Source organism: Castor canadensis, chromosome 4 (assembly GCF_047511655.1).
Source record: "Castor canadensis chromosome 4, mCasCan1.hap1v2, whole genome shotgun sequence".
NCBI classification, from domain to species: domain Eukaryota; kingdom Metazoa; phylum Chordata; class Mammalia; order Rodentia; family Castoridae; genus Castor; species Castor canadensis.
Window position 1 is genome coordinate 177,738,365 of NC_133389.1, and position 15,396 is coordinate 177,753,760.

At 50.8% G+C, this 15,396-nt stretch overlaps 1 protein-coding gene across 1 annotated transcript; it reads right to left on the reverse strand.

Annotated features, from left to right (window-relative positions):
* Nucleotides 1–9,973: 9,973 nt before the first annotated feature.
* On the reverse strand, nt 9,974–14,653 carry Nppc (natriuretic peptide C). Its single transcript, XM_020172809.2, has 3 exons — nt 14,390–14,653; nt 13,670–13,980; nt 9,974–10,668 (listed from the first exon to the last, which is right to left on the reverse strand). Exons 1-2 carry the CDS (start codon nt 14,477–14,479, stop codon nt 13,690–13,692), a joined length of 381 nt encoding a protein of 126 aa, XP_020028398.2. The 5' UTR covers nt 14,480–14,653; the 3' UTR covers nt 9,974–10,668; nt 13,670–13,689.
* Nucleotides 14,654–15,396: the final 743 nt, after the last annotated feature.

Genomic DNA, 15,396 nt, shown 5'->3' on the forward strand with positions numbered 1-15,396 from the left:
GCCTCCCAGGAGCACTCATTCCACCCTCTTCTTCATGGCCCTGAGTTCCCTAGTTTGACAGAACTCAGACCCTAGTGGTTTCTCTGAGCAGTGGGCTGAACCCAGTCAAGTCTGCCAAGAACCTCTCCGATTTGCGTTCTTCCTGCTCACAGAGCTTTGCAAGAATTTTATATGACGTATGATGACAAGAATAGATTAGGGTTTAGAACAGACTAAAAGTCACTTCCGTTAAATTCCATGGTTTGTTTACTTAATCAGTAAACACGATGGCTTTTTCATTTGACAAACATTTATGGAGCATTAAAGTGTCTGGGGTCTAGTTGTGGGACAGACAAAGTCCTGTGTAGAGTTTATGTTCCAGTGGGAAAGGCAAGCAATGACAAATGGGCACGGACTGCACAGGGTGAGGGGAACTAGGGCATGGTGGTAAGGCCAGAAGGGGTGCCAGATAGCGTGGTTGGGGAAGGCCTGACCAAAGGATTGGCCTCTGAGCAGAGATCTGAATGAAATAAGGAGGTGTATTTGTCCATTTTCTGTGGCTATAACAAAGTACTTGGGGTTGGGTATTTTATAAAGAAAAGAGATTTATTAAACTTACAGTTTAGGAGGCTGAAATTCCAAGATTAGGCAGCCCCATCACTTCAGTCTCTGGTGGGGGCTCCCTTGGCTGTGTCACAACATGGCAGAAAAGCAGAAAGGGAAATAGCTGTACACAGAAGGGGCCAAGTACATGGGATGGCTTCACTTTGTAACCATCTACTCTTTCCAGAACAAGAGACCAGCATTAATCCTTTCCAATGACCTAATCACCTTCTGCTACCTCTTTAAGGTTCTACCGCCTATCACATTGTCACACTGGGGACCAAACTTCTATCACATGAGCCCTTGGGGGACATATATGAAATGTCTAAGTCACAGCAGTAAGTGAGTGCACCATGAAAAAATGTGGGGACCAGTTATCAAGGTAGAGAAACAGAAGTGCAAAGGGCCAGAGATGGGAGCAATCACTCCTCCTCCCCCTCCCCCTCCTCCCCCTCCCCCTCCTCTTCCGTGGGGAAGACAGGGGAGTAAGACTGGAGGCAGGAAGAGCCACCAGGAACCTTCTGTGCTGGTCCAAGCATGAGACTGAGGTGGCCTGAGCAGGGTGGGAGCAGAGGAGGATGACATGTCTGCATGTGCTTGGAAGGTGGGGTAGGTGGTACTGGCTTCAGTAGACAAGGGAAGGCTCTCTAGTTGGAGAGATGGCTTTGGGCATTCTGCTTAAAATTCTGCTGGTGTGAAATAGACTACCTGAAATAATTATAGCCCAAGAAAGACTGCAGCTTCAAACTCAGCCTGGATTCAGTGCACTTTATAGAGGAACCCATATAGATCTTACTTTTCTCTTCTCTTCTCTTTCTTTCTTCCTGTCTGTCTGCCTTTCTCTTTCGTTCTCATTTTTTCTTTTTGGTACTGCTGGGATTTGAACTCAGGGCCTTGCACTTGCTAGGGAGGTGCCCTACCACTTGAGCCATGGTGCCAGCCCATCTTATTGTTCTTGTTGCCATTTATAACTGTGTCAGCGGCCAAGCTTATGAGGGCATCCAGTTCTCCCGCAGCCCTCCACATCAGGCATTATCTCGTCTTACAGATAAGAAGCTGCAACTCAGAAGGCCAGGCTATCTCTCACCATACATATCCTAACACGTCAGTCTGAAGGGCAAAGGATCAGAGAGACGTTGTCATCCCAGGAAAGGACCACAGAGTGGGAACGTGGCTAGAAACAGACAGATGCAGTGCACCGGGGGAAATGGCTTCACAGGATCACAAGGAAGTCTTGAGTCTTTGGCAGTGGCAATGAACGACACCGAGCAGGCACTTCTGTTGCTTTTGAACCTGGAGACCTGCAGGGAGGGGAGCCAGTGTGAAAATGGACAGCCCCCAGCATGCTCTTCTTTTACATCCCCGTTCACCTGCTAGCCTGGGAGGCTTTGTTCCGGAAGCCATCTCCAAGGACAAATGTCCCTTTGCTTTTACTTGCTGGTACCAGAATGTAGCCTCTCAGCCCTTCTGTGAGCAGCCCCTCCACAGTCCCCTCCGGGGCTCTACCGCCAGAGTAACTCACCTTTCTGTCACAGGGGCCTGGGCAGGGGCCTTCAGCTATCCCTTTGCTTCCACAGACTTCTGCTGAGTGCCTACCGCATGCCAGGAACTGGGCTCGGTGCCGAGAACATGAAAAACAAGGAGAACCCATCCTCATCTGTGAGCATATTGAGAGCACTTGGGATAGGCAGGACATCTCGGCTGTCCCCCAGTGGGATGGCTTTTGTAGACAGGGAGACAGTCGCTCTTTGGGCCGCTCATTACAGGCGTTGATAAGCCTGGGACCTTTGTTGTTTGGTTGAAACAGGAAGAAAGAATTTTGTGGAGAGAATGGGGTGGGGTACAAGGACACTTCAGAGGACAGAGATAGGGTGTGAAGAAGAAGGAGAGGATGACCTGTCACCTCCTTCCCATCCCTCCTCCATCTGACTGGATTAGATTGACTTAATGGTCTGATGACCCCAAATCCCGAGTGACTGGGGACAATAGTAGAAGCACAAAGACACAAATCTGGCCCAGTAGCTCCTGCCTGGGCAGTGTATAACCAGAGCCTTCCCTGCCTGACCCTAGCCTGGGCAGGCTGGGAATGCCACTACCTCCAGCAGCGTCCTTGGAAGACATTGATAGCATGCAGTGACCAGTGTCCCCTTTAAGGGCTTGTGAGCCAATTGACTATCAACCTGGAGGAAAAGGGAAGAAAGCGCGTGACTGGCCCCGTCTTTGGGTGAGGTGCCTCTGGGGCTCCCTGAGTGATGGGCTGTACTGTGACTGCCCCTCAGGGGCAGAGTGGGGTGTGTGTGCACTGGTACTGCAGTACCCACAGCTCTGCACGTGTCAGGTACAGAGCAGACCTGGCACATGTCATCCTGGGTGGCTCTCATGGCAGCCCCACAAAGGATACCACCACTGCTCCCTCTTATGGGAGAAGAGGTCTTCCAGCCCACACAGGCAGTGCCAGGAAAGAGCCAGATCTAGCCACATGCAGACTGCATCTCTCTACCTGCAGCCCAGGAAACCCCACTTCTAGAAAAAAATCCAATGCAAACACAGACTGTGGGCTAATGTATGACTTTATTCTGTCAGTTGTCTTTTCCCCCTTAGAAGTAGTGTTTGTTTTTTTTTTAAATTACACCTTTATTGAGATGCGATTCCATACCACACACTTGGCCCACTTAAAGTGTACAGTTCCGTGGCTTTTGGTATAGTTCAGAGCTGTACGATCACCACAGTTGATTCTGCCTTCCTATCCCCTAAAACCTTAGCTCTCTGTTTCCCACCATGTCCCTTTAAGTTGGAAACAGCCACTGATGTACTTCCTGTCTCCATGGTTTGCCTATTCTGGCCTTTCATGGAAATGGGATCACATATTGTGGCCTTTTGTGTCTGATTTCTTTCACTTAGTCCAATGTTTTTAAGTTTCACCTATGTCATGGCATGAATCAGGATCTCATTTCTTTTTATTGCCAAACAATATTTCCCTGGATGGACACCTCACATTTTATTTATCTATTTGGGTATCTCTACTGTTTCACTATGAATAATGCTGCTATGAACGTGTGTGTGTGTGTGTGTGTGTGTGTGTGTGTGTTCCCACTATAACCAAAAATGAAATCTGTCCTCTTGAGAGAATAGCTGTTGCTGTTTGGCAAATATCCTGCCAGGTGTCACTCCACTTCGCACCCCCACACCCCCAATCAAATGATGCAAACCTTTGCCATGAGGAAGACCATTCTCTTCAACCCTTATGGATCATGGGAGGCTGGCACCATCGCCCTGCAGGGCTTCATGGAAGGATACTGAGGGCTCCTTGTCACTTCCTCGCTCCCCCATGCACTCCACATGCTGGGTGTGAGGCACATCTTCAAGACAATCCCTGGCATGGGAAGAAAGTGGAGCACAGATGTAGACAACTCAAGAAACAGGTAAGTGTATGTGTGTCTTATAATTTAATTATTACAAAAGAATTTATACTATAAATACAATGTATAAATACATAACTGTACGTGTTTTGACTGCTGGGGACACTTAAGCCCAAGATCAGGGCATTACTGCCTAGGCTGTGTGAAAGAGCTTCCCCAGGCCAGGCAGCCAAGGGCAGCCCTCCTGCCAGCTTGTCCAGAGGCTCTGGTCATCCCAATCTTCAAAGCCATCTGTACACACATTCATGCCCACATTGGGCCCTGTAGTGCTCTAAGATACCAGATAGGGGCACCCTGCAGCCCTTCCAGGGTTCAGCACCAAGCCAAGGTCGTCTCTGTCACCCTGAGTCCCCACATGCTGGCATCTACATCTGCCCTGATCCAGATGGCCCCACACAGGCCATGACACCTTGCCAGCTGGTCACCACTCTCTGCCTTGTCTGCCTCTGTCACACAGGAGCCTTTGATTCCTTTACAGAGCTGTCGCATCCATGGTGTCCGCCAAGTGTAGAGCAACTCTTCTGGGCCGTCCTTGACTGTACAGACAGAACACCTGGGAATCTTATTTCTATTCTGTTCACATTCAAGTCCTCAAGGCAATGCCTGGGGGCCCCCAGCAGATGCAATGAAGGTGAGAGAGACCTGTGCCAGCTGGCCTCTGTCTGTTCTCAAGCCTTGATCAGGCTCCACGGTCAGAGGAGAAATCACTGTGTCCATCTCGGGAACGGAGTTTGGACCTGTTTCTGCACCTGCTCACGAAATGAAAGGGCTGGCAGACTCTGCAGAAGACCTGTATCCTATGCTGTCTACGAATATGCAATACCTGCCCCACACACTCTGAATGCGTCCCCCAAATTTCCTGTGTTGGAAACCTGGTCCCCAGTGCAGCAGTGTTGAGAGATGGAACATTTGCAGGGAGATTGGGTCACAGGGGCTCTGCCCTCAGGAATGGATTAATTCACAGTGGTTTCGTGGATGAATGGGTGGCTTTGTTATGAAGGCGAGCTGTCACTGAGGGCTCAGTCTCATCATGGGAGACCCTCTGCCATGTTATGGGAGAGTCCTCAGAAGTAGCTGAGCAACAAGAATTAAGCCAAAATTAAATTGCCCTTGTTAGGGGCAAAAATCAAGAGAAGATAAGGAAGGTAAGAAAGTGAGAAGAAGATTTGTACAAACTCTGGGGCATGGATACTCAAGTTAATCGAACTTCAGTGTTCAATTAAGCATAGGAAAAATACAGAAAAGTGTTAAGGAAATGGATATAAAATAACATCAAGTAATAACTATATGTACAAAAATAAACAGATTTGAAAACAGCAAATTAACAGAATTAGTTTAAAAGCGTGTATTTTATTATCTTGCCAAATTAAACAAAGCTAATGAAATAGCCGAGCTTCTCACAAATCCGAATGTGCTTCATTAAACAGTTCCTGGCTCCCAAGCTGGTTTTGGAGGGAGTTGTATGCAGGAAGCCATTGAGATGGACTCAGACTCATCACACCTCGGGGGAAATCCACTGACAGTGTAAAGCGAGAATCAGGAGGAACTGACACCCATGGGCTCCATGGAGAGAAACAGCTGGCTCCAAGCAATGGAGCAATCTGTGCTTTTGGCCTAATGGCTGAATGTCTCAATGAGAACAAAGTGACCACCTCCCCCCTTTCATTCCCTGGGTCTCTACTATAAGCCCCAGGCTCTGTGCCAATCAGGAACTGGGCAGCCATTCTTCTTACTGCCTGTGTGATGCTCTCTGTGGCAAGCAGGTTGTTTTCCTGCCATTTCTGGTACTCTGCCATTTCCCCAACATTTTTCTCCAACTAATTGTAAATTGCAAAAATAACCAGGTGATATGTGACTTTCACTGACACCTTCAGGATATGCACAGAACAGACCTTCAAAATATATCTGCAGAAAGATCTAGAAGAAAGCTTCAACAAACTGTGGTGTTTTCTACATAGAATGCAGGAGGACATGGACTCTATGAATCAGGAGCTAAAATGAAAAGGCAACAGAGTGATATCAAAAGGGAAGCAGATGAGATTGAAAGGATCAGATGTGGAAGACTTGCAAAGAAATAGAAAAAATTAATGAGCTCAAAAAACAGAATTAAGAACAGAATTGGTGCAATGGAAGACTGAATCTGAGATGTGAAATCAAAGGGAAGTCCTGGAGTAGGGCAAAGAGGAGACTTTGGGAGTGAGAGGCTGGGGAAGTCTACTTGTGTTGGGGTGAGGCAGGCTTCTCTAAGGCTGAATAGATGCCTTCTGCCCAGGGCCTGGGTCAAAATAGGATTGGCAGCATCCAGCAATCTGCCACCAGGAAGGGGACACTATAGACTGGCCTTCCCCAGGATGGTGAGAGAGGACCAGTGACTCACCAGACAGGCCTGGTAAAACTGTGAATGTGGGCCCCCTCCTAGAATCATAGCTGCTGGTCACACTGGTGGGTAGCATGGATTTCTGATCTGGTTACTCCTGTGACATTTGGTGGCCCTAGGAGGTTGATATCAGCTCCCATACCTGCTGCTAAGCCTCATCCTTTTGAGAGGGGATGCTGAACCCTATGCCAGCTCAAGACCCTCCTGTGCTTGTGATTCTGTTGGCTTTCCACTGACATCCTGCTCTGGTCACACCCCCTTGGACCCTTATTGGGTAAGTTTAGCCAATGGAGGCCCAGCAAGAGGCTGGTGGGGAGGATGAGAAGTTGGGATATTTCTCCTTCATTCATGCTTTGGTGACATAGCCCTGCAGAAGCTTTTTTTTTTTTTACCCCATGACACAGCTCCTGGTGGATGGCTTCTCCACCCTGCTCTAACAAAGGGAACCTTGCCTTCCTTCAGCCTTGAGATAGGAACTGGCTTCCTACTGGGCTTTTCCTGTCTCACCTGCCCATACCTCTAAAAATACTCCCTTCATTAAATTCTCTTCATCCAACTGGAATTTCATTTCTGATGGAACCCTGCTATGGCTTGAATGTGTTGTGAACTTAATCCCCCAAATTTACATTTGGAGATGGGATCTTTGGGAGATAATTAGGCAAGTCTGTGTGGGTGGCACACACTAATGATGGTATTAGTGGCTTTTAAGAAGAAAGAGGCAGGGTGCTGGTGGCTCATGCCTATAATCCTAGATACTTGAGAGGCTGAGATTAGGAGAATCACAGTTCAAGGCCAGCCTAGACAAATAATTTGAGACCCCCATCTCCAAAATAACCAGAGCAAAATGAACTGGAGCTGTGGCTCAAGTGGTAGAGTGCCTGCTTAGCAAGCCCAAAGCCCTGCATTCAAAGCCCAGTCCCACCAAAAGAAGAAGAAGATTTAGAAGCGACCCCTGAGCTAGCTTGCTTGCTGTCTCACAGCAATGCCCTCTGCCTTGGCCCCATTCAGCATGAAGGCCCTGACCAGGTGGCAGCGCCATGCTCTTTGGACTACCCAGTCTCCGGAGCTGCGAGCCATAAGCCTCTACCTTTTGTATTCTATTACAGCAACAGAAAACACACTACGACCGACTGTTGCGCCCTCCCCACTTACATCTTCCCCAGCCAAGGGTGGGGGCAGCTCAGTCTGCTACTCTGCCCCCAGTGCCTGGTCTCAGAGCACTTTGCAAGGCTCTGAGTGTGTCCAGACATTGTGCCTCTGCTATCATGCCCGGAGCTCTTACTTGTGTTCAGCCCCATTTCCTGCCATGTTGCTGGGGAGTGCAGTGGGGGAAGGCAGGTCCTGGAACCACTCTCCTGGCGTGGGTCTCGTGGTACCCCTCTGTCTGCCCCACACACCTGGTCACCTCCATGGGAGGTGGACTGCTTCTGCACCACAGAATGCTACCTTTCAGAATCATGTCCTCCAGGGGATTTGGTAGCCTGTGCCTTTCCTTCAGGGATGTTGAGAGCCCGTGGCGGGGTTTCTGGGCTTCATCCTGTCAGGCCAGAGCCCGCACATGTCAACAGCTTCAGTACTGGGGGTCAAGCAGGCTCAGCAACAACTCCTGCACTGCTCTCCCCGCCACTCTTTTTTTTTTTTTTTTTTGCAGTACTGGGGTTTGAACTCAAGATCTACACCTTAAGTCATTCCACCAGCCCTTTTTTGTGATAGTTTTTTTTGAAATAGGGTCTCACAAAACTATTTGCCTGGCTGGCTTCGCATTGTGATCCTCCTGATCTCTGCCTCCTGAGTAGCTAGGATTATAGGCGTGGCCCCCCTGCCACTCTTCATAGGCAAGGACTTCAACAAAGGGCAAGCTTTCATGGGGACACCTGGAACTCTCTGCCTTTGCTGCACCCTGGGCTGCCCCACCTTGGCCCTGCACAGCGCCACTTCTTACACGTGTTTGCTGAGGAGCTCACCCTGTTCCAGAGAACCAGGACTGCAGGCAGCCCCATTCTGGGGCCACGTCTCCAAGCGAGTTCTGGCTGTTGTCACTCATACGGGAGAGGCTGCAGGTTATCCTGGTAGCCAGAGGCCAGGAAGGAGGCCAGACTCAGATGCAAGGCCAGCTCTAGGGCAACAGCCCTAGAGAAACCCTGGAGATTTCTAGACATTTCGGTAACTTCCTGAATGTGTGACAATCTTTTCTGGCTTTCCTGCAGAACTCTCCCCATCTGGGATGACACCTCTCTGTCACTGCCAAGGATAGAGTCACAGGACTCCAATGTGAAAGGACACCAGGCTGGCCAGTGACATCAACAGGATGAAGGGCCAGCCTCCCCCGTGGCTTACCAGCCACTAGGCTACTGGTGGCCCAGGTGATTCCATTGAGAAAACCCTTTAGTGTCTAGTGGTGGCTCCCTGGATCACAGAATTTGCAGTCCTTTCTGTAACTGCTTGCTTCCCCCCGCCACCTTCCACATTCTGCCTCCTCTCACAAGGGGTCCACAGCCAGTACAGTGAGTTGAGAAATTGGTGTCACAGGTGCTGCAGTCCCACTCTTGCTGACTTTCGCACCAGGTCTCCAACCACAGAGGTGGGAGAGAAACAAAGGAAAGTAGCCATGCTCAGGACCTGTGAGCTGGTCCCTAGCAGGGGACTGGAAATGTCCCCTAGGGCAGTGGTGAAAGTTGAGATTGTGGTTCCAGCCTTCCCCAGCTGGATCTTGTCTTCCATGTTGGCCACTCAGTTCTCTGAGAACCCACTACTGGATGGACAGTCAGTAACAAAGATCTGGCAGGAAGACCAGGGGCCACCAGCTACCTCCCCAGTGACAGTTTTCTTTTAGAACTCTTCCACCAGGCCTGCTGACCCCATGATCACAGTACTACTCAGCTCCCAACTTCCCTGAGCAGAGTGTCCTCAGTCCACTTGATGTCACCTGGCTGGAGGCTCTCTATGTCCCTTCTTTCCCCTAATGGGGTCAGACAGCAGGAAAGGCTGCATAGGGGTGTCACCGAATGGAGGATGTAATGTAGTGAGATTACCTCAGAATTCTTTGAAAGTTTCCTGCTGGTTTCAGGAAAGAAGATTTAATCTAAATTATATTCATACATTCTAAATCATTATTCATGATCTTTCATTCAAGGCCCCCTGGGGCTCAGGAGCTGTAATTGTTAGCAGCTTCAAATGAAAGCTCAAACCCCTCACAAAGCACACCATGCTACACAAATGTGAAACCTGGTACAGCCCAGCCCTTCTCCAAGCTGAGCTAACTGTGCTCATTATGGGAATGTGGGGAGCTACCTATCCTACGCTTTGGGACCAGTCTACAAGAGACTTGCTGATATGCACAAGGTGACCTGACAATCCTGTGACATGTAAAGAAACTTCCCCAAGACAGAGGCCACCTTATCAGTTACTTCTTTCCCTGACAACACAGAGAAGGAGGAGTTGAGTTGAGAGGACCCTAAAACCGCTGAATCTAATTTCAATTTAATGCATTGCACCAGCTTTCCAGCAGTCAGGAGCTTGAGCTGAGCTGCAGAATCACCTGGGACAGTCCACGCGGCCAGTCCTGTCCCAGGAGACTCAGATCCAACAGACTAGAGGGTGAGCCGTGCAGGAATCTTTATTTTTTACTACTTCCCCAGAGAATTCTGATACAATAAATGCAGAATTGAGAGTCCGACTGAGAGTTCCATTTGCAGGCAAATGCCCTGTCTTTTTTCTCCCTTGGCCTCAGACTCATTCCTGAAAACTAAAGGCAAGGAGGAAATAAAGACAATGTTCAAGATATTCGTGGAATGACTTCTTTTTTTTTTTTTTTTTTTTTTACATTTTCAACTAGTTAGGACAAAAACATTACAATGACTGGCTTCTTTCATTTAGTTACATAAATAAAATTTTTATAAATATCTCTTTATAAACAATATAAATAGCTTTACAACATAAATACATTTATGCATGACATGAATTTACAAACAGCAATGTTTTACAGCTGGTTTTGTCAGTCTCTTAAAAACTGTTCCTTGTCATCAAGCTGGTGTAGGTGTGTGTGCTTCATGTATATAATATATAATATATATAATATATAACTTTTTATTTTTCATTTTCAAAAAAAACCCAAACAATAAAATCATACCCTCTCCCTCCCCAAATAATGATAAAACAGCTGGTGTTGTGTATTCCCAGTACAACGGGGAAAAAGAAAGAAATGTAAAAGCCACATTGCGTTGGAGGTGTTTCCAGATGCTGGAGGCTGATGACCATGGATGACTTCAGCACACAGAGCAGTTCCCAATCCTGAAACAGAATGGACATAGGACACTCAGTTCTGGCCTCTTAGCTGAGAAATTCCAGTCTGCAGGACAGTTCTAGAAGCTTCCTCCCCTTTCCCACAGCAGCATGAGACAAAATTCTTCTGCTTTGCCCTAACAGCCCCCGATGAAAGCCTTCCTGTGGAGGCTAAGGGCTTTCTACTTTGGTCTTTTTCAGGCCCTCATCTGCTATGCCCTTGGCATTGGCTGCCCCAGCACAGGTGGAACCAGAATGTCTGCCAGCCCAATCCTCCTCCACCCTCCATCTAACTACAGGCTTTGTCCTCAGCACTGTGAGGAAAAGAGAGAGATGGACCCCCAATCCCAACCCTTCTTTGGTACAACACAAACCCTTAGTTAGCTGCTATCTTTCTTTACAGGTCTCAGTGACCATAGGGGACAAAGAAGAGAAGCATTTTGGGAATTAGGAATTCTGGGCTCAAATCCCAGCTCTGATCTTGACTACCTGGATGGCTCTGGGTAGCTTTGAGCTCACCCATAAAATGGATAATAGCCACCTCTCAGAGCTGGCATTGGGATTCAACAGGGGGTCACATTTTAGGCGTTGATAGTGTCTGGGTCATAGCCACCACTCAGTAAAGGGCACCTCCTTCCCTAGCTGGAATGGTGGCTGATCCAGGGCTCCCTCAGCAGCAGGGGACTGGTGTCTGACACCAGCATGGGCACATGGACAGTCAAGCTATGTTGGTCGGTTGAGAGGATCAGAGTAAAGTGGTGAAGGCCATTCTCTGTCCCTCTTAACGGGTTGTGGATGCTCCAGGTTCTAAGAAAGGTGTCCTGAGATGCTGAGGTGGCACAGAGCCACGCTGAAGGCCAGCACGCACAGAGGCCCCTGGACCCCAGTGGCGTGGTCAGCTCTCCGCAACTCCCTTCTCTGGCTGTGATGTTCCTGGAGCCCCAGGGCAAAGTGTTCATTGAGGTCTCAGCCACACCCAGTCTCTATCATTAGTATTTTATAATCAAGACCTATGACTGTCAGCGACAGTCATTATGATGGCACTCAGAGCTGAAACCAACCTGAATAGAGAAATGGCCACCATCTCCAAAGAGCTTTCATCAATGTGAGAAATTTACACTGTCTTTCTCTTTAAAGCCAGGCTGTGCTCTATCCTGCAGTAGACTGCCGGTACAGGAAGGATGACCTGCCCCCTCTCCAGGGATGGGGCGGAGAAGGCAAAGGCTGCTGGCAGTAAGTGTTCATCCCAGAACTTCTAGGAGCCCCACGACCTCCTCTAGTCAAGGGGTGTGAAGTCTTAGCAGACTGGATCCCTGACTCACCATTGCTCAGCACCCATGTGGCCACCCTCTGCTGGGGAAGTGCATACTAGGCAACAGACCCAGAGAAGCTAAATTAACTTTTGTATAGATTCTAAAGACTGAATTTGGTGCTCAAATCACAAACTGAAAATTTTAGGCCTGGAATCCATCGCTTGTTGTTTAGATAGGAGTGAAGACAGCAAAAGACATCACAACAGTAGCTACTGAAGGCTGGTCTCCAAATGCCAGAATCATTTTTCTCTCCCTGTAGGGAAGAGTCAAGATCACAGACAGAACTGGGGAGAAATACACAGCCCACTCAAGTCTGGCTCCAGAGAGGAAGGCAGCAGGTGAAGGCAGGTGGCAATTGGTAGAGCCAATGAGCTGGAGTGTGTGGGTTTCTCTGGTCATTGACCAATATTTCTAAAGCCCCCTTGAGGGTGATGTGAGTCCCAGATTGCCTGTGCCAGTGTCTGGCACTTAAGTTGCTCATGGGGATATGAACACATTCACAAATCACTGTACCTCTGCTAAAAATCTGTCGTGTGCTGCAAAAAAAAAAGGCATAGGCAATGCTCTAGAGAGGCACTCTTGGTTCCTCCCAGGAAAAGACTGTGGCCACTGACCAGGCTTTTTGGGTGGAGAAAGCAGGCTTCCAATGCTTGGGGTAGGACAGACAAGAGTAGCAGCTGGCAAGAGGCAAAGCTAGAAAGCACCAGAGCCTGACCCTCATACACCTGAGTGTCAATGTCAGATGTTACTCCATGCACCCTAGTGGGCAGCACGGTGCGGAGGAGGGAAGGAGAGCAGGAGGCTCTTTGTAGCCACCATGACGGGGGCTGCCGGCAGGATAGAAGTGTCCAGACCTGGTGAAGAGTGAGGAGGCCTAATCAGAAACAGAAACCCTGAGCACAATTTGGGTGGAGGACAGGATTGGCAGGAAACTCATTTTGGGACATGTCAAGTTTGAGGCTGGGGGAAGAAATAAGAGTTAGTTTGTTCCTTTCCCTGATTTGAAATCGGGTCACAGACACCAAGGCTGGCCCCTGAAGCCACAAGGCTAAGCAGCATCAGGACCCTGGACAGACCAGTTTGTCCACAGCAAGAATCAGGATGCCCCAGGCAGAAGGGTGCCCTGATGCTGCCAACAGAGAGGCCATTCTGTCTCTTGTAAGGGGCAGGCATTTCTCCATCCCTGTCCCACTTCAGCCACAACAGGCCCAGGATGCCATCCTGGTGCTTGGTTACCTGCTTCCGAGGCCACAGGCACAGGGCTGGCAGATAAATTTGCCCTGGGCTTGTGAGTTTACTTTCCTCTCTGCTGCCACAACCCAGGATGGTCCCTTACATTCCCCAAATTGACGAATCAGGGCCACCCTGCTAGCCGGCCTGTGGTCCCTCACAAGTCTGTTTCTGTTTCTCAGGAGGGTTCATCTAGGCTGAACCATTTCTGACCTTGCCCAGGTTCTTGGACCACTTTACATTTCACTTTCTTCATCTGTAAAATGAGGTGATAAATGGGGCACCAGGCAAACGCCTAGCACACACCAGATCCCGTGCCAGAATCGTCTGGCTCCACTCCAAAGGCCGCCTGGGAGGCCAAACGGTCCCAGAGCCGAGGGATCAGCGAGGGAGCAAACTGGCCTATGTGGGGCGGGCATTCGGTTTGGTTCTCCAAGGCGCCCGGTGGCCGGGTTGGTGGTACTCACCGCCGCCAGGGGTCGCCGCACTAACATCCCAGGCCGCTCATGGAGCCGATCCGGTCCAGCTTGAGGCCGAAACAGCCTTTAGACAAGCCCTTCTTGTTGGCTCCTTTGTATTTGCGCGCGTTGGGGTGCTCATGCAGAAGGCGGGCCCACGCCGCCCGCGATTTGGTGTCCACGCGCAGGTCCCGGAGCAGTCGCGACCGGTCGCCCTTGAGGTTGGCGCCACCGCCCCCGGGAGTCTTATCGCTCTTCTTCTGACCGCCGCCCGCAGCTTGGGGCTCAGCCAGCTCCTCCCCTGGAGGGGTTCGCGGAACCTGTCGAAGAAAAGTGGGCAGGTGAAAAGACACACGGCTGCAGCACAGGCGACTTTGCTGGGCTCAGCGTGGTGTCCCTTCCTAGCCTGGAGCGCACCACTACAGATGCCGGACAGCTCGGCCCGGCATCCACCTGCCACGCGGCCGCCCTAGTACGCTTCTTCGGGGAGCCCCTTGCCCTCCCCTCCTTTGCAGCTTTGCCGCTTGCGGGGCTGGGCACACTGGGGGTATTGGGGGTGTACATGTGTCACGTTCTCCTGAGGCTGGGGGAGTAGACCCTCTGAGTCTCGGCTTCGAGGGCCCACGTCCAGAAAGTGAGCCACCTTCCCGCCCTTCTGATCCCTCCTACGCTCTCCATCTTCCCAGGCATCCAGCCTCACAAGCCCAGCGGCTCCGCGACAGCTCCCACCTTTGGTGGCGCCCCGGGCTTGGCTTCAGAGGGCCGGAGAGAGAGCAGCGTGAGCAGCAGGGCGCAGGCGAGCAGCTGGGAGAGGTGCATGATGCCTGTGGAGTCGAGGGGCGCAGACGATCAACAGCACGGACGCTCCGGGCAAGCAGGCAGGCAGTCGGGCCGGTGAGTGCGGAGCAGGCTGGCGGGGCTGCTGGACGAGCGCGAGTCCCAGTGCTGCGTGGCGCCGGCTGGGTGCGCTCTGAGTCCGTGGCTGGGCTCGCGCCTTTATAATCCAACCTGCCGCTGATGTCATCCTCCCGCCCACCGGGCCGCCCGGGCCAATAGCACCGCGCACGCGGCCGAGCCGAGAACCGGGAGGGGGCCGCGGGGGCTCCCCCTCTCCCCCCACCCACATCCCACCTCCGAGGGATCCCGCGGCTCCGCAGGCTTGCTCCGGCTGCAGTCAGAGCCGCATAGCGACTCTCAAGGGAACTCCATTCGCATAGAGTGCGCGCACTAGCATGAAAACGACTGTGCGCCTAGAGCGCCGAGCACCCGCTGGGTGATCACCGCGCGCTCTACCTGGAAGGGATCCGTATTTCTCTTTGCACGTGCAAGGGCAGGCTTAGAGGAACTGAGAGTCTTACCAAATCACACAGCCAGAAAGTTGGTGTTGCTCGAAACCCACGCATATCTGCCTTGTTTCCAAACTCTTCCCTGGACACCTGACAGGCGCGGGCTGGCGTTGAGGTCTCACCTTTCACCTGCTGGTCGCCTGGGGAGCGCAGACCGCCCCCACGCCTATGAATTGGATTGGCGGAGGATGGCGGAGAGGTCCCGACGGGGTAGGGGGCTCAGACAGAGGGGGGGATTTGCAGGACCGCTGGAGGAGGTACAAGTCTACAACACCCGGGAGTGCAAGCCTTTCGTCAGTCGTGTTTTTGATCGCGAGCGGGAAAGCAAGCGGCATACTGGGACATCGGTGCTCATGTGTGTGCGCAGTGGCGTGGTAAGCCCTGCCCGGT

Excerpts from the sequence above, each read along its gene's own strand:
- Nppc (XM_020172809.2), bottom strand. The coding sequence starts at position 14,479 with ATGCACCTCTCCCAGCTGCTCGCCTGCGCCCTGCTGCTCACGCTGCTC. Across the intron at positions 13,981-14,389 it reads AGCCCGGGGCGCCACCAAAG|GTTCCGCGAACCCCTCCAGG; the intron begins GTGGGAGCTGTC and ends TTTCTTCGACAG.